This window comes from Schistocerca americana, chromosome 2, assembly GCF_021461395.2.
Source record: "Schistocerca americana isolate TAMUIC-IGC-003095 chromosome 2, iqSchAmer2.1, whole genome shotgun sequence".
Taxonomy (NCBI): domain Eukaryota; kingdom Metazoa; phylum Arthropoda; class Insecta; order Orthoptera; family Acrididae; genus Schistocerca; species Schistocerca americana.
The window spans coordinates 615182386-615203767 of NC_060120.1; the positions used below are offsets into that span (position 1 = coordinate 615182386).

Sequence of the window (21382 nt, forward strand, 5' to 3'; positions counted from 1 at the left end):
GAAGCCCATTGTTTGGAGTGTTCAGTGCACTGTGTGTTCAGACACAGTTGTACTCTGCCCAGCCATAAAGTCTGATGTTAGTTCCGCAAAGTTTGTGGCCTGAACTGTTTTACCATTGTGCCCAGCTATAATGAAGGATGGCCACCCAAACCTAAGATGTCTGGACGTGGTTTCACTTTTGTTTTGCCATGTGAAGAAAACAATCACGACAGCACTCATCAAACAGCTGACAAGTTGTGCAGTTTCCGAAATGCTCATGCCCAACCTTGGGCCATCACAATCTGCCCTCAGCCAAACCCACATGGATTGCATGTCTTCCACTTTCTTCACACAGCACACTAACTGACACTACATGTGCCATTCGTGTGTCTGACTAGCAGTCATTCCTCACCAGGTGACATTGTCAGGGTGGGCTTATATTGATAGTAGGCTGGTGGTCATAATATTCTCCCTGATGAATGTAGAAATGTTTACATATGTAATGGATTAGGAAAGGGATGTGGACAGTAAAGCACAAATAAGTAAGGAAGGCATAATGTAGATTTTGTTCAGCATGAGCACCGGAGATGTTGTTGTGATGCTGCATTTGTAAGATGACACGATCAACAGTTGCTCACAGCAGTTACGGTGGAATCTGAGTGACATGTTCCTGTATACTGGCCTTCAGATCAGATAGAGACTGAATATATTCCTGCTAAACACATTCTTTTACATATCCCCAGAGCCAAAAGTCACAGTGATTTAGATCAGGTGATACTGCAGGCCATCCATAGGGAAAACCTATGGAGGAGGAGGGTTGCATTAAGCAGATCACAGGGAGAGCAACATGAGGTGTCACTCAATCTTGCATGAAAACAGTGGTTTCCACACTGTTCTGCTCTTCCAAAGCAGGAACCACATGCTATGCAAGGAGGTCTCACAAACATGCAGGCATCACAGCACACCTGACAGGCCCTCTGCGTGTATTCTCTACCAAAAAAGAAAGGACTGGGAATATAGGTATGTGAGAATCCACATTACTGTCACCTACAGCAAGTGCAGTGGCTCTTCATGCACATCATCACAACATGCGGTTTAACAGTATCCCAAATTTGATAGTTCTGTGTATTCACTTGACCCTTTAGTGTAAAATGTGCCTCATCACCTCATAGAATATTGCCCTGTCGCACATCATCAACTTCGATCTGAACCAGAAACAGAGGAGCAAATTCAGAACATTGCTGCAGATTGTCTGGTTTCACTTGCTGCACCATTTGGATCTTTCACAGGTGCCAGGGTAAAACTGCAAAACTTTCTGTACTGTAGACTGTGGGATGGACAATTCTTGTGACTCTGCAAGTGAACAAGCGCTACCTGGAACGTGGACTAGACATTGGATGTCATCTGACATGCAAATGTATTGGGACATTTCAACTCTTCCAAAGATTCCCAAGGTGACTGCTAGTGATGTGATTGTGAAGTCGAAACATGAAGGAACAGTCACGGCTAAACCAAGATCAGACAGACCTCCACGTACTGACGGACAGGGACTGTCAAGCATTACAGAGGGTTGGTGTATAAAATCACTTGAAATAACCGTCAGTTCCAAAGTGCAACCAGCAATGCAGCTGCCACAGTGATTTTGTGTAAAGACTTTAAAAGGAATGGGATACAATGGTCAAGCAGCTCCTTATAAACCACACATTTCTGTGTCATTGCTAAGTGACACCCAAGGTGGTGTAAAGTAGTGATCTGAACAAGAAAATGAAAAGAATCAATTGACTCATTCAGTTGTAGCTTTAGGTATCAGTTAATTAATTAATAAATTAATAAATCAATTCTTTTGAGTGAAATCATTCATGGGGTGCAGATGAATGAAAACAATCAATTCTATCAGCTCTAGCTTGTACATATCAGTTCGTCTACACATCCGTTCTTCTGATTGAAACCAATCTGTTGGTGCAACTCAATGAAAACAGTAATTTCGGGGGGATTGGGGGGGGGGGGGGGGGGGGGGGGAGAGAATGCTTTAAGAAATTTGAATGAAAAGGTATTAATTAGTTATTTACGTATAATTTTATAATGCAGCACCAGTACTTAATCTTTTAAAACCAACCAAAAATCTGTATCTGAAGTCAGAAGTATGAAAAAATCATTTTCATGTAAATAAATACATAAATTTAGAAAATACATAATTTTAAAATATATAGTTTTTACTCAACTATCCTTGAAATAATATGTGTTGTTTGACTCTAAAAAGATTATGGTTCATGTGTAACTGAAATGGCTGAAAAAGTATGGAAATGAAATCACTCAAATCCATTTGAGTGAAAAACTTATAGCTGACATGGCTGCAGAGACTAGTTCCATTTCATTCTTTCATTCAGCTGAAAAAATCAGCCTGTCAGTTTGTTTTAATTTCCTATCAGTAGTGCAAAGAGTGATGCCACTGGACAGAAGATGACTGGAAACAAGTGGTTTGAAGTGATGAATCACACTAGACCTTCTGACAATCTGATGAATGGTTTTGAGTTTGGTGAATGCCTGGCGAGTATTAGCTACCATAATGTGAAGTGCCAACAGTGAAGTATGGAGGAGGTAGTGTCATGATATGGGGGTGTCTTTAATGGTTAGGTTGTTGCCTACTTTTTGCACTTAAATGCTGTACTTAAAAAAATATGAACACATTACAGCATTGTGTACTGTGTACAGGAGAGGAAGGGTTCATAGACGATGGTATCAACATGACAACATAGTGTGTCATAAATTTGCATATGTGAAGCCACGGTTTGTGGACAGTAACATTCCTGAAATGGAATGGCCTGTCCAGAGTCCTGACCTGAACCCAGTGGAACACATTTGCGATGAGTTATAATGATGATTTTGCTCCAGACCCCAGTGTCAAGCATCGCCACCTTCTCTGGTTTTGGCTCTTTAGGAAGAATGAATGGAGAGTTCAAGCCTTCATAAAGGAGAATGCCCACTTGGTGGTGTTGGGATATATTTGATAAGATAGTATATATACTATTAGCTAATGTAAATGAAATGATCATGTTGTTTGAGCAATGAAATTTTACTTCACTTCATGTTGGGAACATATAACAGAATTTTTGTGTATTAGTAATCCATCATGGGTTGGGGAATAACATCATGAGTTAGTAGTGGAGGAAGTTGGTAACCAGCAACTTAGACAAGGAACTTGCCAAAATATGTTTACAGGGTTCGTTTATTGCCTCTGCAAACTCAGTTTTTGAGTATAAATTGATTATTTCATTGTAAAGGAGGAGCCAACAAGAAGAAGATATGTAGAATGACGCAAGCATACACAATGTCGGTGTAAAGGAACATGGCAATTTCAGTAACACATTTAAACCACTTATGGTTGATGTAATCTGAAAACAATGGCCCAAAAAGGTTTTTAAAATCGGGGAGAATTTAGTGAGTTACACCAGTTAAGATGACTTAATAGGGGATTATGTTGAAGAAATGTAACTGATTTCATTAGTTGAATAAAACCAGTGATATATTTGTGTTAGATGTCAATACCAATATGAATAAAAGCTGTTCGCATTGCATGTTATTGGCAGCAAGGCACAGTGAGCGCTTTACCTTCAACAGTAAACTTTATTTCTGTCAAATGCTCACATAAATTCCTTAATGGTTAGACTGGTGTCGACTCAGTAGCCATTGCTGTACACCAATAACAAGTAAGGAATGGTATACAAGTGGACTTACAGTGATGTTACACTGAAAATCTAAATAAATATTACTGAACTACTAAAATTTAAAAGTGATAACATAAGTAGCTTTTGGCTCATGGTTATGTCAGAACATGAGAAGCCAAGAATTACAGTTGCTCATACTAGGGGGTTGACATTTGGTTAGCCATTGTAAGTCCTTACACAGCGAGACCTAGCTGTGGAAGCCATGACACTTTGGTCACGTTCATTAGCTGCCTAAGAATAAGTGATGAGAATAGGAAATTGGTGGCAAAAGTTCAGATTCTGTACTGTTGTTTTTAAATCACTATTAAAAATGTCCAAGGAAGTGTTACTTGATGACAGTAAGATGCTTTAGTTAACCTGAAATTGTCACACAACTATTCAGTGGAATTAGACAAGAGATGATACAGAATGATTTGAACTTCACATGAAAATCTGCCATTGACATTTCAATCACATACTGTCAACAAAATAGTTATGAATGCCGAGTTTCTGCAACATCATGTATTGTGTAGGTATTGCTTTAATGAATTTTAAGTTGTTTGTTGTGTGTGTGTGTGTGTGTGTGTGTGTGTGTGTGTGTGTGTGTGTGTGTGTGTTTTCGCCCCTACACATCCTGCTCTGAGGAAGAACAAGAGTTTGAATGTCTACATCAGTGATTCCCGACCTTTGGAGTGTGCCCCACATGGGTGGGTGGGTGAGTGAGTGAGGGGGGGGGGGGGGGTTGTGAGAGATTTTATAGGATGAGGAGGGGGGAGGCAAGCAGCTTAGAAGAAAGCAGAAACTTGTAGTCAGAAAAGTCGGAAATTTTATATTCTTATTATTACATATAGTGAGTTCATTTTTTTGTAGTGTTGGCAACAGCAGCTTTGCCTCACGCATCACCAAATTATTGCTGACACAACAAATTCTTCAGTTTGCATTGTGCGTACTTAACCACGTATTATGCCTGTTGTGTTCCGTAGAAGTAAATAGTATTTTTATTGGTTTTGTACATTGAGTGAAAGTGTCTACTAAAAGGAGATTGAATAATGAAGAACATATCAAGTATGAATTCACATTTATTCAAAAATACAATGTCCAACCACCACAGTGTGTAGTGTGTCATAATGCCCTCAGTAACAACTTGTAGTGGCCTGGAACATCACCTAACAACAGCTCATACGGTGCTGAAAAATAAACCAAAAGATATTTTTTGTTGGAAAAAGACATTCTTTAAGTCACATGAAACTGGACTCTGCTGGGATTACCCTTTGCAATTGATGTGCGTGCACTTCCTTATGAATATGCACTTATATGCACTTCCTGATGAAATACTAGAGGATGTGGTTGAAATGAAATGTGATTAGGGTGCTAAAGAACAGTTTCAACAATTGGGATTGGAAGAATTTTGGGACAGTTTCCTTTCTATTTATCCAGGAGTGGCAAAACAAGCCTTAAACATCCTCATACAGTTCTCACCTCCATACCTATGTGGGACCAGTTTCTAGACACCAGCTGTTGCGAGGAGGGGGTGAACACTGCAGTTTTAATTTAGCTACCAAGTCTTTTGAAACACTAAAGTTTTGTACTACTCTGTATACGATAACCCTGTTTCTACTGATGTGTCAATTGCAGAGTGTCAAAGAAAATTTTCCGAAAGCAGCAAATAAATAAATAAAATAAATGCATGGGCATGAGATATTCTGGGGTTTTAAAGGTGGGCAGCAGAAAGAAATAATTGGGAAACACTGTTCTACATAGTCACCACAACATTTTGTGCCTCTCACCTCTAAGACCTTCACAATAAAAACACATGCAAACAAATATTTTTGCTGGAGGTCTTGGGCTTCATGCCAGCATAAAATAATACAACGTGTAGATAGTTAAGGCACAGTATTTTGATTGTGTCTGGGACTGTATGTTGACTATAAGCAACAGTTTTTTGATTGTCTCATGCATTTATGTTAATAATGGAAACATGTTTGAAGTACAGTAGGCAAGAGGAGCTGATACACAAGATGTGTAATAAAGTATCTCCAAACACATTGGTTGCTGCCATCTTCAGTAAAATGGTCACTATCAAAAATAGGTAATGCAGTATTTCTTTAGCATTCGAATTGTACAAGTTCGGTTACCTACTGCTGTAGTGAATGTGTCTCTTGCATAAAAAAATGACAACATTGCAATAATGGGGAAACTACTAGACACTGTATTCTGCTAACATTAAATGTGAGAATGCTTTCTGATGATGTCTTTGAGTAGTACACCACAATAGAGCCACATAAAGTCAAGACGAAATCGGTAGCTGTCAGGTATTTCTGAAATTACAGTTTGGGAAACACTGTTATCTTGGGGTGAGGGGGGAGAGTGATCCTGAGCAGTTAGATGGTCAGTGGAGTCATACTGATGAAAGTGTACCAGTATTGCTTCAGCATATTCAGTAGTGTTGGAATTTCATCTCCCTACCTCCCACTGCATAAGAATTTCCATTTGTAAAAGATTTCATACCTTAATCTGGGGGCTCAGTTTCGGGATTCCAAGTGAAAACTAGTGCAAAACACCTTTGAGAGAGGGATATTCCCCTCCCCCCTCCTCCTCCCCACTCCTTCTAGGGTTCTTGTGTGTGTAGAAAGTTGTCTTGGTTGACTTAGTATTTATCTGTACAAATCGATTACACACTTGTACAGACTGTCTTCCAAACATAATTTTAAACCTTTGGTCAAGGCAGTAAGGTATGTTGTGTAGTATCCAACATCAGTTGGAAGAACATGAAAAGACTCAAATACTTTCTGTTCCCATCACAGACTGAAATTTTGTTGGAGCACCACAGGAATGTCCCACCCTAAACTTATCTCCAAATGCTTGTCACAAACTGCCATCACTGTACATGTAACACACCCAGCCAATGTGGCATTTGTTCATATTGCATGCACACATTGATTGCTTTGACATAAATTAGGGGTTATAAGGAATGCAACTAGACAGTGTTACATGTTTTGATTTTGACCAGTGCGCACAAACTGTTCACTTGTTTCATAGATACATTGTTTGTTCATACTAGGAGGAAACTGAAAACAAGTTACACAGATGATAGGAATCAATCTTTTTAGAACTTGAGAAGATTAAGTTTGTGGACTATGTGATCTTAGTTCACAATATAAGTATTGTGTTGTTTGTAAATTTATACAGACTTTACCTGTAATATATTCTAAGATTTATTGCTGTGCTGCAATTGGCTGAAGAGTGGGATAACAATGACTGCTGCATTTGCTGATTTGTACAAAATGTGTACACCTAAAATTATAAATAAAACACTGAAATAATGACACACTAATAAAGAGGCTAGTTTTTAATTAATATTGCAGTGAACAATTTACTAAATAAATAAGAATTATTTAGGAATAAAGGAGGCGACTCACCGAAAAACAGAAGCAGTGTGTCGTTGATAGGTACACAAACAAAAGGTACAGAATGTTGCTGGATTTCGGAATGGGCTTCCTTTTTCAAGCTGTAGGAAGAACATGTGTGTGCATGCACACCCACACTATAGGGGTGGGGGTGGAGGGGGGGAGGAAGCGGTGCAGCGAGGTGCCTTAGGTTTAGGCCAGGAAGCTTATGGGAGCAGCAGATGTGCTGTAAGGATAGCTACCATCTGCACAGCTCAGAAAAGCTGGTGGTGGTGGTGGGGAGGATTCAGATGGCATTGGTTGCGAAGCAGTCATTGACATCTTGCATTTTGTGCTCTGTTGCCTATTGTGCCACTGGGTGTTCCACCTTGTTTTTGACAACAGCTTAGCGGTGGCCATTCATTCTAGTTGACAACTAGTTGGTTGTTGTACCAATGTAAAATGCTGTGTAGTTATTGAAGCAGAGCTGGCATATAACATGGCTGCTTTCACAGGTGGTCTGGTCTCTGGGGTAGGATAGGCCCGTCACGGGATTGGAGTAGATGGTGCTGGGTGGGTGGATTGGGAAGGTCTTGCATCTGGGTCTTTCTCAGGGTTATGATCCCTGTGGAAGGGGTTTGAGGGTGGGTGTGGCATAGGGTTGAACTAGGATGTTGTGGAGGTTGGGTCGGTGGCAGAACACTACTTTGGGAGGCGTTGGAAGTATTTTGGGTAGGATGTGCCTCATTTCTGGGCACGATGACACATAGTCAAAGCCCTGATGAAGGATGTGGTTCAGTCACTCCAGTAAAGGGTAGTATTAGGTGACAAAGGGGGGGGGGGGGGTGCTTTTTGTGGTTGATTCTTGGGATGGATGTGAAGATCAGGTAGGTGTGTGTGTGTGTGTGTGTGTGTGTGTTTGTGTGTGTGTGTGAAGTTACGGCATAGAAGATCTGCTTGTGACTTAGGTCTTGAGGTATAGCATGTTTGCAATGACCACTTTGAGGCTTTCAGCATACTGGGTGAGGGAGTTTTCATCACTGGAGATACCTCTACCACGGGTGGCCAGGCTGTATGGGAGGGATTTTTTGGTGCGGAAGAGGCAGCAGCTGTCAAAGAGCAGATGCTGCTGGTAATAGGTGGGTTTTATGTGGACCGAAGTGTAGGTGGAGCCATCTGAGAGAAGATCAACACCTAGGAAGGTGGCATGATGGGTGGAGGAGGACCAGATGAAGTGGATGGGAGAGACGGTGTTGAGCTTTTGAAGGAATGAGGATAAGGGGTCCTGGCCTTGGTTCCAGACTATAAAGAGGTCATCAATAAACCTGAACCAGATCAGGGATTTGGGTTTCTGGGAAGCTAGGAATGTTCCTCTAGGTGGCCCTTGATGAGGTTGGCATAGGAGGGTGACATGCAGGTGCCCATGGTTGTGCCACAAATTTGTTTGCGTACCATCTCTTCAAAGGTGAAATAGTTATGGATTAGGGTGTAGCTGGTTAGGTGTACAAGGATGAGGTGGGGTCTGGAATCTGCAGAGTGATGCGAGAGGTAGTGTTCAACCATGGCAAGGTCATGGGCATGAGGGTCTGCTGGTGTATAGGGAGGTTGCATCAACAGTGATGAGTAGGGATCCGGGAGGTAAGGGTGTGGGGATGGTTGAGAGCCGCTGCAGGAAGTGGTTGGTATCTTTAATGTGAGAGGCTAGGTTTTGGACCATTGGTTGGAGATGTTGATGAACAAGGATCAAGATGCTTTTTGGTGGAAGCACTGTAAGCAGACACAATTGGGTGCTCAGGGTTGTTAGGGTTGTGGATTTTGGGGAGCATCTAGAAGATGGATGTGCTAGCTGTTGTTGAGTGATTAGGGAGATTGGATTCAGGGGTGAGTTTCTGGGAAGGGCCTAAGCATTTCAGCAGATCTTGGAGATTATGTTGGATTTCTGGGATATGGGGTCACTTTGGCAGAGCTTGTAGGTGGAGGTGTCGGACAACTGGCAGAAGCCCTCTGCCCAGTAGTCACTCCAGTTCATTGCAACAATGGTGGAATATTCGTCTGCCAGGAGGGTAATCAGGTCAGGATCCGTTTTTAGATTATTTAGAACAGTCCTCTCTTCTGTTGAAAGGTTTTTGTTCTTAGGGAGGGACCTGGGGAAGGAACAATCTGGATTTCATGGGGTGTTTGTAGGATTATTTGGAGGAAAGGTTGGAAAGGGCAGTTAGGCAGCGTCTGGATTCTATGAAGGGTTGATGAGGAGGTACACTGTGGGTAGGATGGTGGTTGCACAGTAATAATAATAATAATAAAGATTTTATTGTCTTTAGGCCATTACAGCAATTGACAACGTCAAATGAAGTTACAATTTATAATACAGTGTGATAAGGTATTGACTACTGAAATATTTTAGCTTATATTGCAATAAATGTACAGTGGGTCATCCGTTGGATTACTGCATTTTACAGTTAAAGAATTCATTGATATCATAGAACGGATGGGCAATAAACCATTCATGCAATCTTTCTTTGAATGTATGTTCAGGAAGATCCTGTATAGCATGTGGCAGCTTATTAAATAGTTTGTGCCCTGTGACTTCATAGCTATTTATTGATTTTGATAGTCTGTGGTAAGGCGTGTATAAGTGTTTGATGCTTCTTGTGTTGTAACAATGTACATTTTCTCTACGTTTCACATCTTGTAGCTTCTTCTTTGTAAAGATTAAGACATTGTATATATAGAGGTTTATTACTGTCATAATTTTTTGTTTAGTAAATAAGGGTTTGCAGTGAGCTTTATGTGAAGAATTTGTAATTATCCTAATGGCTTTCTTCTGCAATAATAGGATGTCATGTATATGACTACAGTTACCCCACAAGATAATGCCATAGGATATTATACTTTGGAAAAATGCAAAATAAGATGATCTGATGTATGCTTCAGGTACACAATTTCTGAGTTGTCTTAATAAATAAATTACTCTAGATAGCTTACTACTAATATAGTTTACATGTTGGCCCCAGGATAACTTTTCGTCTAAATAAACTCCCAGGAATTTAACAGAACTAGGGTCATCAGATAGTGGCTTGTCTCTTAGAGTGTAGATTATCTTCTGAATTTTATTTTCATTTAGCAGGAAACCATTTGCTCTGAACAAATATGCTGCACGAGTGAGTGTATTTTCAGCACAGGTTTTAAGATAATTAAGATTGTTACTACTATGAAGAAAAGTCGTATCATCTGCATACAATACAGTGGTAGATCTAATAAACGAGGGGAGGTCATTGATCATTATCAGAAACAGGAAGGGCCCCAGTACAGATGCCTGAGGCACACCTACTTTAACATTTTCTATTTTTGACATTTCCTTACCAACACAAACTACCTGTTTACGGTTGTTGAGACTCTTTCCTTTGATGCCGTAGAATTCTAGTTTCTCTAGTAGTGGCGTGTGCTCAACACAGTCGAAGGCCTTGCTTAGGTCACAGAATGAGACCTGAGCAAAGCCTTTGTTCTCAAAAACTTTGAGGATGTAACTGACTACCGTGTTGATTGCATCAATGGTCGACAGATCCTTCCTAAACCCGTATTGTGTAGCATTAATTAGACCTAGATTCTCAAAGTGAGATGATAATTGTTGGTACATGATGCATTCTATTACCTTGGAGAATGCGGGTACTATTGAAATAGGCCTGTAACTAGTTGGAGAGTCTTTATCTCCCTGTTTGTATACTGGGACGATCCTAGACAGTTTTAACTCATCAGGAAAATATCCCTCAAGTAAGCACTTGTTTATGCAATGGGTTAAAGGGTACAGAATGCAATCACACACTTTTTTTAGCAGGTTGGAAGCTATCAGATGATTTCAGTTGTTTTATGACCCCTTGTACATATCTAGGTGATACTTCGGAGAAGGTTAGCATGCTTGTATGTAGTGACTGTCTACCCCAAGGTGTCCCAAGGTGGGAGTTGGATGTCAGCAGGCTGGATGACTTGTGGAGGTGGTGTCTGGAATGTTCTTCTAGGTGTTGAAGTGTTAGAATTTCAATTTGGGTGATGAGGTGTAGGTAGTGAGGATTGCATAGTAACAGTATTTTGCGGTGGTAATGAAGGTGGTTCAGGGATGCCTATGCCATAGAGATATGTTTGTATTGAATGAGGTGTGTGAGGGAAAGGGACTGGTAGAATCTGAAAAGATGGAGGTCGTTGCGGAAGGACAGGTGGGATTCAGAAATAACGATTTTGGCTAGGAATAGGGAAATTTTTCTGAACTGGTGCACATAAATAGAGCAGGGGTTCATTGTGGAGAGGTGGGAGGAGGGATAGTGCTGACGAAGGAAATTGGCATTGGAAGTGGTGAGTAAAGCTGTGAGGTGGTTGTAGGGAGGGTTGAGTAACTAACATTGATGGGTGTAACGAATAGAAGGAATTGTGTTGGGGGCAGGAGGTAGTATTGTGACTGGAGAACATCTGATCATTTCCCCACAAGCTCCTCCCTGCCTGCTGCCTCTCTCCATCCCTCACCCTCACCCCCACCCCACCCCACCCCAGTACAGTACAGTACAGTACAGTACAGTACAGTACAGTCTCCATGGGCCAGAAAAGAGCAGTTGACTGAACACAATGTAGGGAAACAGGTATGTAAGTACGTGTGTGTGTGTGTGTGTGTGTGTGTGTGTGTGTGTGTGTGTGTGTGTGTGTGTGTGTGTGTGTGCCTGCCTGCATATTTTTCCTTCAAGCTTGAAAAAGGAAGCACGTTCAGAAAGCCAGCCAAGCTGTGTACCTTTTCTTTTTGTACCTATTGACGACACAGCGCTTCTGCCTTTCAGTGAGTCTTCTCCTTTATTCCTAAATAATATGTAATTCTCAGCCAGAACTGTCTGTACATTACAATTTAATAAACAGTTTGTAGAAATACTAGTTCCATTATTTTGGTTGTTAATATGGCACTAAAGTAAAGTTGTACAGTATTGTTGACTGGGAGACCCCAAAGGGTAGGTTCAGCTGTCTTATTGAAAAAGTTTCTCTTATCCTTTAACAGAGTGGCACCTCTCATTTTTGAAGTATGATAGTTGTTGTTTTAACTGTATTTGATAAGTGTGTGTGACTTACTGGTGTATGTAGTGTTTTAATGATGATAATACATGGGAGAAGATGAAACTCAGTGCCAGCACATAGCTTTCTACTCTCAAATAGCAGCAAAGGGGGACTGAGCTTAACATTTCCATCTGACTGATGGTCACCATCAGCAGCATCACATGCCCTTACATTCAGACAGTGCCGAGAGGTTTGGAATTTAATCTAAGACGTTGGCACAAAGATGGGGTTCAGCAACTCTATGCCATCACCACTCCTCCCCTTTGCTGCAGAGGCAAAGGCAAAGCAGCCAATAACACATGACATTCATTGGCAATTACCCATCCAAGTACTGCCCATGCCTGAAGTTGCTTGACTTCAGTGATCTGATGAGAACTGGTGTATTCAATGAGGCTGCAATATGGCAGTAATAGATTGAGATTATGTGGCAGTTAGACTAGTTATGGTTAGCTTTCCAGCCTGTTCTATTACTGAATATGTAATCAGTCATCCTATTCATGTAAAATGTTTTAGTTTCATGCGAAGTATTGAGAGAAGTATTAGAAATTGTTGATAAGAATCAAATTCATATCCCTTCATCGAGGTGCACTTTTAGGTAGTTTTTTAGAGCATGCAGAGACTGGCAGGAAGAACAGTTTGATATTTTAAATAGTGACTCTTCTGATTGTATTATCTTCTCTTTCCTTGACCCTTTGCACCCACAAATGATGAAATTCCTGCTTAAATAATAGTTCATCTGACTGGTATTTAGTTTGAAATGAATAGTGGAACAGTCCATATTTGGAAATAACTGAGCTATGGTAAATATGAAACAGTTTACCGATTACCATAAACAGTGCAATGCTGAAAAATAGTTACCACATTCCAATTTTACCTCTTTTTTTTTTTTTTGCAAGTAATTGTCGGATATGACTTCTGTTTCCTAGTACCTTATTTTGTTCATTTGTATTTAGGTCACAGCAATTGAGACTGTGAAATTAAAATTCTGATAACTCGTTACCAAGGGAGTGGTCACAGGAAATATATTTTTATTCTGGTTTCTGGAAGAAAATATTATTTGCCATTCATGAATTGTAATGATGTTGCAGTGCCACAATATACAATGAGGTGACAAAAGTTATGGCAAGAGCTGATTGCAGGGTTAGAGTGTGACGCAGACCCCATGAAGCCATGGACCAAGTTGTCAACGAGGCAGTGTGCAATCTGGTGGTGGCTCCATAATGGTGTGGGTTATATTGTTGCAAAAGAAGCTGAGTAGTCACCTTGGTGTAGTGGTTGTACGGAGGGTCGTGAGTCCAGATCTCACCTGAACTGCAAAATTTTAATTTCTGTATTCGGTTTGAGTACATTATAAAAGTATCCACAAATGTCAGGAATCATTGTACTGGAATGTTCTGTAACTGTATATATACTGTATGTGTTTTGGCCGGAGGCAGTTCAATCCACACTCTTGTATGTGCAAGTGCTGAACAAACCTTCATTAAGTGAAGTTAGTGTTCGTCATTCATCTAATTATACCTTCTTCTATGTGACATTATTCTGGTGGAGACGCTGCTTATTGGAACGTGTGATAGTGCACGTTATCGATGACACAGTGGCGAGAAACCTGAGTTCGAGCCATATTCAATAGATCGCAATCTATTGGAGACAGAAGAAGAAGAAGAAGAAGAAGAAGAGGACGTTACAATGACAGCTACTGTGTGCTACCACATGAGACATCCTTCCGGATTCTCTGGTGGCCAAGATTCAAACAAGTGGCTGAAGGTCTATGAGCGTATTGCCAAATTTAACAAATGGGATGACACCATGTGTTTGGCTAACCTGTTTTTCTACTTGGAGGGCACTGCCAAGCAATGGTATGAGAACAACGAGGAGAAGTTCACAAGCTGGAAAGTATTGCAGGCGGAACTGTGCAAGGCTGAAGATAAAGTGTCCAGGAGAAACTACAGCATCCTACATTCAAGATGTCTTGGAGCTGTGTAAAATAGTGAATCCTAGAATGGAGGAGGAACATAATGTTGCACACCTCATGAAGGGTGTTGCTGAGGACATGTCTCATGCCTTACTCCTGAAGGACGTTTCGACAGCAGACGACTTCATAAAATGGTGCTACTATATTGAGACAATGCATCAAAGAAGAATTACATGCAAGAAGTTTGAGCACCTTCCAAACATCGTATTGATGTCTGCGATGGAGGAAGGAACTGATTTCACAAGTGTTCATCAGATAGAGAGAGAGGAAGTTCAGAAGGCACTGGGGTTGCACGACGAGCAAAAAACTGAGACTCTTCAGTAGGTCATAAGGGAGGAAGTGGAACAGACACCCAATCTCTTGTCCTTCATTTCCCTTTAAAACGGTGAAATACCAAGACCCAGGCAAAGTTATGTTCCTACAATGCCCCATGAGGAACCTGTTTGGGCACCAAGGAAGACTGCTGTCTGGAGGACCCAGGATAACCAACCAGTTTGTTTCCACTGTGGACGACCGGAACATGTGGTGCGCTATTGTTGAGAAAGGCGGCAGATATTTGACGACGCTCGTAACAGAAGACAGCAGACTGATCTTAGCCGATGCCAACTCCAGGACGATGAAGATGAACAAGCAGATGGGGGTGCAGGATGACATAGGTCACCATCGCCGCAAGCTAGTCACTGGAGAGGACGCTCCCCAACACGCCGATTGAGGTCTGCATCGCCGTTTAGAAGCTCCAGCCGATCACCTAGCCGCTGCAACTTGGAAAACTAAAGGGTGTGACCTTCCTTGGAGGTGAGGCCGCTGAAGAGAAATATCCTCCGCCATCGATCACTACAAAAATGATAGGAAACTATGTCAATATCCTCAGGGATGGTCGATCAGCCCATGCTCTTGTGGGCTCTGGAGCATCATCTTCAGTCATTTTGAAGAAGTATCGTCGCCAGTTGCAGAAAACCATATTCGTCAACAACAAAACATCTCTGCTGAAGGTGGCTAATGGGAAATATGTAAAACCTACAGGAAGATGTGTCATTTGTGTGGGTATAAGTGGCCATACACAGCCCTTAGAATTCATTGTATTACAAGAGTGTAGTCACGACGTCATTCTCAGATGGGACTTTTTGAAAGTTTCTGAGGCAATTATACATTGTAGTCACTCGAAGATTATGCTCGATGAGATGAGATACTGTGGACAGGAAGATGCGCATCTGAGTGTATGGAGACTGTGTGTGCTGGTTGAAGTGATGATTCCTGCAGTCAGCTCTAGAAAGGTAACTGTCATGTGCCATGCCATGCATCAACCAGTGGATCTTGTAGTGGAATGTAAGAGAAGCATAGTAGTGGAATGTAAGAGAAGCATAGCACTGAAGTATAACTTGGTCATCCCAGCCTCTGTCGTCTCGTTTAGGAATGGATTCGGTGAATTGTGGATAGTTAATGGTCGCCGAGAACAGCAGATTATGCTCGATGAGATGAGATACTGTGGACAGGAAGATGCGCATCCGACTGCCTACCATCTGCAAACTAATGAGCTTACTGAATGCCTTAACAAGACCTTGGCCGACATGCTATCAATGTTCGTCAGTGTTGAGCAGAGAAAGTGGGATGAGGTGCTACCTTTCATGATGTTTACCTACAACACCACCAAACATGACACCACAGGATTTCGCCATTTTTCCTGGTGCATGAGCATGAGGCGACTATGATGATGGACACTGTGTTTCCATTATATCCTGATGACGTGGATGTTGACTACATTGGCCAGGTGTTAACCAGAGCTGAGGAAGCTTGGCAGTTAGCTCAACTCTGCACGTTGCAGGCTCAAGAAAACAATTGCCGAAGGTATGACACAAGCCATCGCCCTACTGTCTACCAGCCCAGTGACCTCATCTGGATCTTCACTCCTCTTTGGAAGGTTGGTCTCTCTGAGAAGTTCCTCAGGTGCTACTTTGGATCTTATAAGGTTGTAAAACAATTGTCTGATGTTACTTATGAAGTTGAAGATTTTGACCCCAACACAAGACAACGAAAGACCAGGGATATGGTCCACATCCTTTGAATGAGGCCCTATAAGGATCCTGCAACCCAGGGTAAATTCAAAGCTCTGGTGACAGGCAACAAGCGGAAAGGTGATGAAGAACATAACGGCAAAGGAAGTTCTAAGATCGCCGCCAGGGCAAACGTCAGTCATCGGGAGTCGGAGTATGCAGGAGAGACGACTCGTTCCTGGACTAGGAGGACGTAACACTGAGACTCTGTTCTCTTAAGGAGGGAGCAGTGTTGCAAAAGATGTCGAGTAGCACAGTCACTGTGGTGTAGTGCTTATGATACTAGACTGTTGCATGGAGGGTCGTGAGTTCAAAACTCACCTGAACTGTAAAATTTTAATTTCTATATTCGGTTCCAATACATTCTAGAAGTACCCACAAATGTCAAGAATCATTGTACTGGAATGTTCTGTAACTGTACACATACATATGTGTTCTGGCTGGAGGCAGTGCGCTCCGCGCTCTTGTATGTGCAAGTGTTGAATAAACCTTCATTAAGTGAGGTTAGTGTTTGTCATTCGTATAATTACATCTTCTTCTACGTGACATTATTTACATGGGCTGGAACCGATCATTGACTGGCAATGGTTACCTTTGTTTATGAGGAGACCATTTGCAGCTATTCATGGACTTCACGTTCCCAGACAGTAATGGAATTTTTATGGATGACAATGCTCCATGTCACAAGGACACAGTTGTTCGTAATTGGTTTGAAGGACATCCTGAAGAATTGAAGCGAATGATTTGGCCATGCAGATTGCCTGAAATGAATCCCATCAAACATTATGGGACAAAATCAAAAGGTGAGTTTATGCATAAAATCTTGCACTGGGGACACTTTCGCAATTCTGGGCATCTGTAGAGGCAGCATGGCTCAGTATTACTGCAGAGGACTTCCAATGACTTGTTGAGTCCATGCCACACGAGTTGCTGCTCTATGCCAAACAAAAGGTGGTCTGACGTGATGTTAGGAGGTACCCTTGACCTTTGTCACCATTGTGGTATGTTGACCTATGTTAAAACTGCAACATCGTGATACAGTTATTTCTTTTATTAATCATTCTAGAGCACCATATAAACACTGTAAAAGTTGGAAATGTTTCTCTCATGGTAGTCTTAATTTCATTTGCTTCCAACTTCATTACTACCACAATGTCATTTTTTCTTATTTTTTTCAATGTTGCTGCATTGTGTTGAATTTAGCATGTATTGGCTGTATTGTGGAAGAACTACCTGCTGTGTTGCTTCATTCCAGGCCTGCTTGTTAACTGGTACTGACAGCTGGACATCATTAATTTAGTTGTGAAATAGTTAAACCCTACAAATGTTGAAAGAGAAAGGTATGAAAAATTGCGATTTCAGGAAACGGGCACCATCAGATGTAATTTTAAGACGACTTCCACATTCAGAGCATCGTAAAGTATAATATCGTATTGAAACATAATGCCTGGCGGGTGCTGAATGATGAGGATTACTTCATTTTCAGTATAAAAAAGTTGCTTTTATTCACATGCCCATTGTCATAGTGGACATAAGCCAAATAAATAATTTGTAAGTGTGCTCTTTCACGCCGTCCTTAATGTAACGGACACCTTAAAGTAATGAAAGTTTGAAAGACTCGTTGGTAGGCAACTCCTACTCTGTAGATGAATATCTTAACAGGGACTGTTAGATCAGCTTAATTAAAATTGACTGTTGCTTCATGACTAATATTAACTGAGAATCTTGGGGATAATGACTGTGGAGGCACTGATTGTACAGTGGAGACGAAGGGAGGTTGCAAGGTGTTTAAAACATTGGGCTTGCATTTAGGAGGAGTGGGGTTTAAATCTCTGTCTACCTATCCAAATTTAGGTTATTTCTCTAAATTGTTTAATGTGCTAGTTCCTACAGAAAGGATATGGCTGACTTCTTTTCCCATTCAAATAAAAATTATGCAGAACTCCTGTGGACCATTTGGTGAAATCCTTTTTCAATCTGAAGTACACATACAAAAGCGTGTGTGAGAGAGCCCTCCACCCTCCCCTCCCCTCCCCTCCCCTCCCTTTCCTCTCTCACCCTCGTCTCTCTCTCTCTCTCTCTCTCTCTCTCTGTGTGTGTGTGTGTGTGTGTGTGTGTGTGTGTGTGTGTGTGTGTGTGTGTGTGTGCGGCATTTCTCATTAAATGTTGTAAATGTTGCTTAATCGTAATTCGTGGAAATGATTTTCAAAAACTATGCCCAACTTTAAGAGCAATTGACTACCTTGTTGAAGAGGAACAAGGGATAGCTTAGGGAAGGAGGGCTAGTCCCGCATACCACAGGTAGGGAGGGACCCACTTGCTTTGAGGATGAACTGTAGACGAGGATGAAGGGAGAGGTATCAGAGAGATTTATTTTATGTAGGAGTAAGGGGGAGGAGAGTAGGTGATAGTCACACAAAATTATTGTGGAAATGATACAATTTTCATTTTGTTTACAGGGTTTGCCTTATAGACATTCCTGTGAAGGGCCTGACGACATGGTGAGTATTCCATTTACTTTTTGGCTCTAAATGATTATACTTCTATATAAGTTTATTTATCATTAGCCACATTCCATGTGGTGTATATCCATTATTTTTTCTAGGTTACTGCTATTGGCTTGTTTCATTTTCAAATTGTCAGTTTAGAGTAAATGACCTGTAATTGAACAGCTGTAAAATTTTTACTGTTAAACAGAGGTAAGCCTTGAAGCAATAGACCTAAGTGTTGTTTAAAATAAGAATGTACATGTTCATGTAGTATGAAGTTTACTGCAGTTTATATATCATTATGAATATGTTCTGAAATGTATAATTTTGTTACAGCCAGCTCATGTAAAAGCCTGCTTCCTTGGCTCTTCACTTACAATACCAATAACGGATGGTAAATTAAATCTTGGTACATGGCAGGGTATCTGGCTGTGTGAACACCGAGACCACGCAGGCTCTCGCAAAGTGGTAATTACAGTTAATGGTTGCCTCAGAGACTCGAGTCGAAGCCCATTGAGCCCCGTTTCACCGATAGCATCTACAAGTAGTTAAGGGTTCAGGGAGAAGTATATGATGTGTGGGCCGTAGATTTAACATTCCGTACTACAGAAGTGATTGATAATAATTTCATACATCTTCATTTATAATGAAGAGTGGTGTGATGGGAAGTTTAGGTGAGACAACGATGTTTCTTAGTTGCAAAACATTGTTAACAGGGAAGCAAGAAGAAAGTTGATAATGGCACAAGTGCAATTCTCTGATATGTTGTGTAAACATATGAAAAAGGCAGTTTTTGTGTGCTCAACTTGCTGCAACATTTCAGTGATCCTACGAATGTCACCCAGTTATCCCTCAGGGTACGAGTGTGTAAAAACACTACACTCACTTCGCCGATGAAGTTGTGAAGTTGAGAGTATTTAGTTAAGGAAACAGAGTTCATTCCTTGTTGTGCAAGGAACACACAGCAGATGGTAGTTTGGAAAGGAAAAAGATTTGGCCTTTCACTGCCACAGCACAAGAAGTATACTTTATTTTGTGAAACACAAATAACCACGTACGTGCTGTACCTGGGCTTTATGATATGACATGTACAGTTATATAGAAATAAACAAACTGGTCACTTATACATACATTAGTATCCTTCCACATATTTGCAAGAAAAAACACACAAATGTAAAAAAAAAGAAAAAAAATCCCTAAATGTTTTCTACACTTGCATTATGGTTTCCTGAGTATTGCATCATACATGAAAATTTTAATTAACATTCCATTTATGATTACTGTTCCTTGTTTTTGTGAAATAATTATTTAAGACTCTTCCTTTAAGGGGCTTAAGGTTTGGTATTATTGTTATAATTTGCTCACACTGCGGGTACTTTGAGTCTAAAAGCACATGTGTGACTGATGTTCGAGAGTGTTTCATATACAGGGTTTAGTTTGATTATTGTTAGCTTATTATAAACAAACGAATGATAAGAAATTCCTTCGTACCTGATACTTTATCCCAACGATGAGAAATAGATGTTTTGTAATGTTTTTCCAAGTCAGAATGTTGTTGACATGTATGTAAACCTTGTACACTCAATATTTTTTTAAAGGCCCAGGTGCCAGTGTGTGGAGGATGTAAAACCTCAGTGTGATGTCCCTACGTTTGGAGAACAGTGTGAGGAAAGTGTGGTAACTTCCAGTAAGCTAAATATTTTGTGACAGGTCCATTGAAAATCTTCACTTGTATTAATATGTTACCTTGGTTTATCTTGATGGTGTAATATTTCTCCTAAAAATTGTCACATTTGCTTTTTTTTCTCTTGCAGTCATGTCACAAAGTAGGAGTCTTCCACATGAATGTTAATTATGTGTAGGTTTTATCAGGCTTGTAAAAGTTAAATGAAAATGCTCACGACATATCGAATTTTACTTCAGAATTGGAAATTTCTGTCTGTGCATTTCATTGTCACATGGTAGAGCAAGCACATCAGTATCAATGCTAGAAAGCTGTGTGTATTGGTACAATATTACTGATGTGTACAGAGTTTTGTTAATGTTATCTGAGAGATGTAAGTCTGTTGACTTTTTTTAGTATATGTGTAAGCACAGTTACACATTGAAATTTTCAGTGGTGTGAAAGTTGACTAACACATGGACAGTTCCATTGAGATGTTGTCATTCCTTTTGATGTTCCTTTCTACTTAAATGGCTGCACATAATAACAACCACAAAAATGGGTGGTGATGGAGGGAGCAGTGGATAATGCAGAGGCATTGATATTGGAAAATAAAAATAGTTGGAGCAATTATAATGAGACTTGGTTTATTTAAACCCCTATTCCCTTCACACTGTGTAGTATTATTGTCTTTCATTTAGTCACTTCCAGAAGTTTATTTATTCATGATTGTGGGACATGGAAGAACTTCATTTTTGTGGCAATATGTTAAAACACTAAAGTCTTTTAGATGACTCAACTGAAACAAGGACTGCATCTTTGATCATTAATTGCTATGATTACTTTTTATAAAATTTTGCAACATTTTTTTGCAAGGAAATGTATCTCAAAGCTTTGACAATGATTTGGTCTTCTTTGGTATGTCATCCCTTAACTTTCTACAGGTTTTATTTACTCTGTGCTAATAATTATTACTAGACTTTGGCCCTGAATTTATCTCCCAGAATTACAAGTCATTATTCTGGTTGTTGCACTTAGTGCTGAATGTCT

At 40.5% G+C, this 21382-nt stretch overlaps 1 protein-coding gene across 1 annotated transcript in view; it reads left to right on the top strand.

Annotated features, from left to right (window-relative positions):
* The window catches only part of LOC124594892 (UPF0047 protein YjbQ), a 64658-nt gene extending 43690 nt beyond the window's left edge, over window positions 1-20968 (top strand). The window contains exons 4-5 of the mRNA XM_047133365.1: window positions 18640-18681; window positions 19006-20968. Coding sequence (XP_046989321.1) covers window positions 18640-18681; window positions 19006-19221 — 258 coding nt within the window. The 3' untranslated portion in view covers window positions 19222-20968. The remainder of the gene's footprint in view (window positions 1-18639; window positions 18682-19005) is intronic.
* Window positions 20969-21382: the final 414 nt, after the last annotated feature.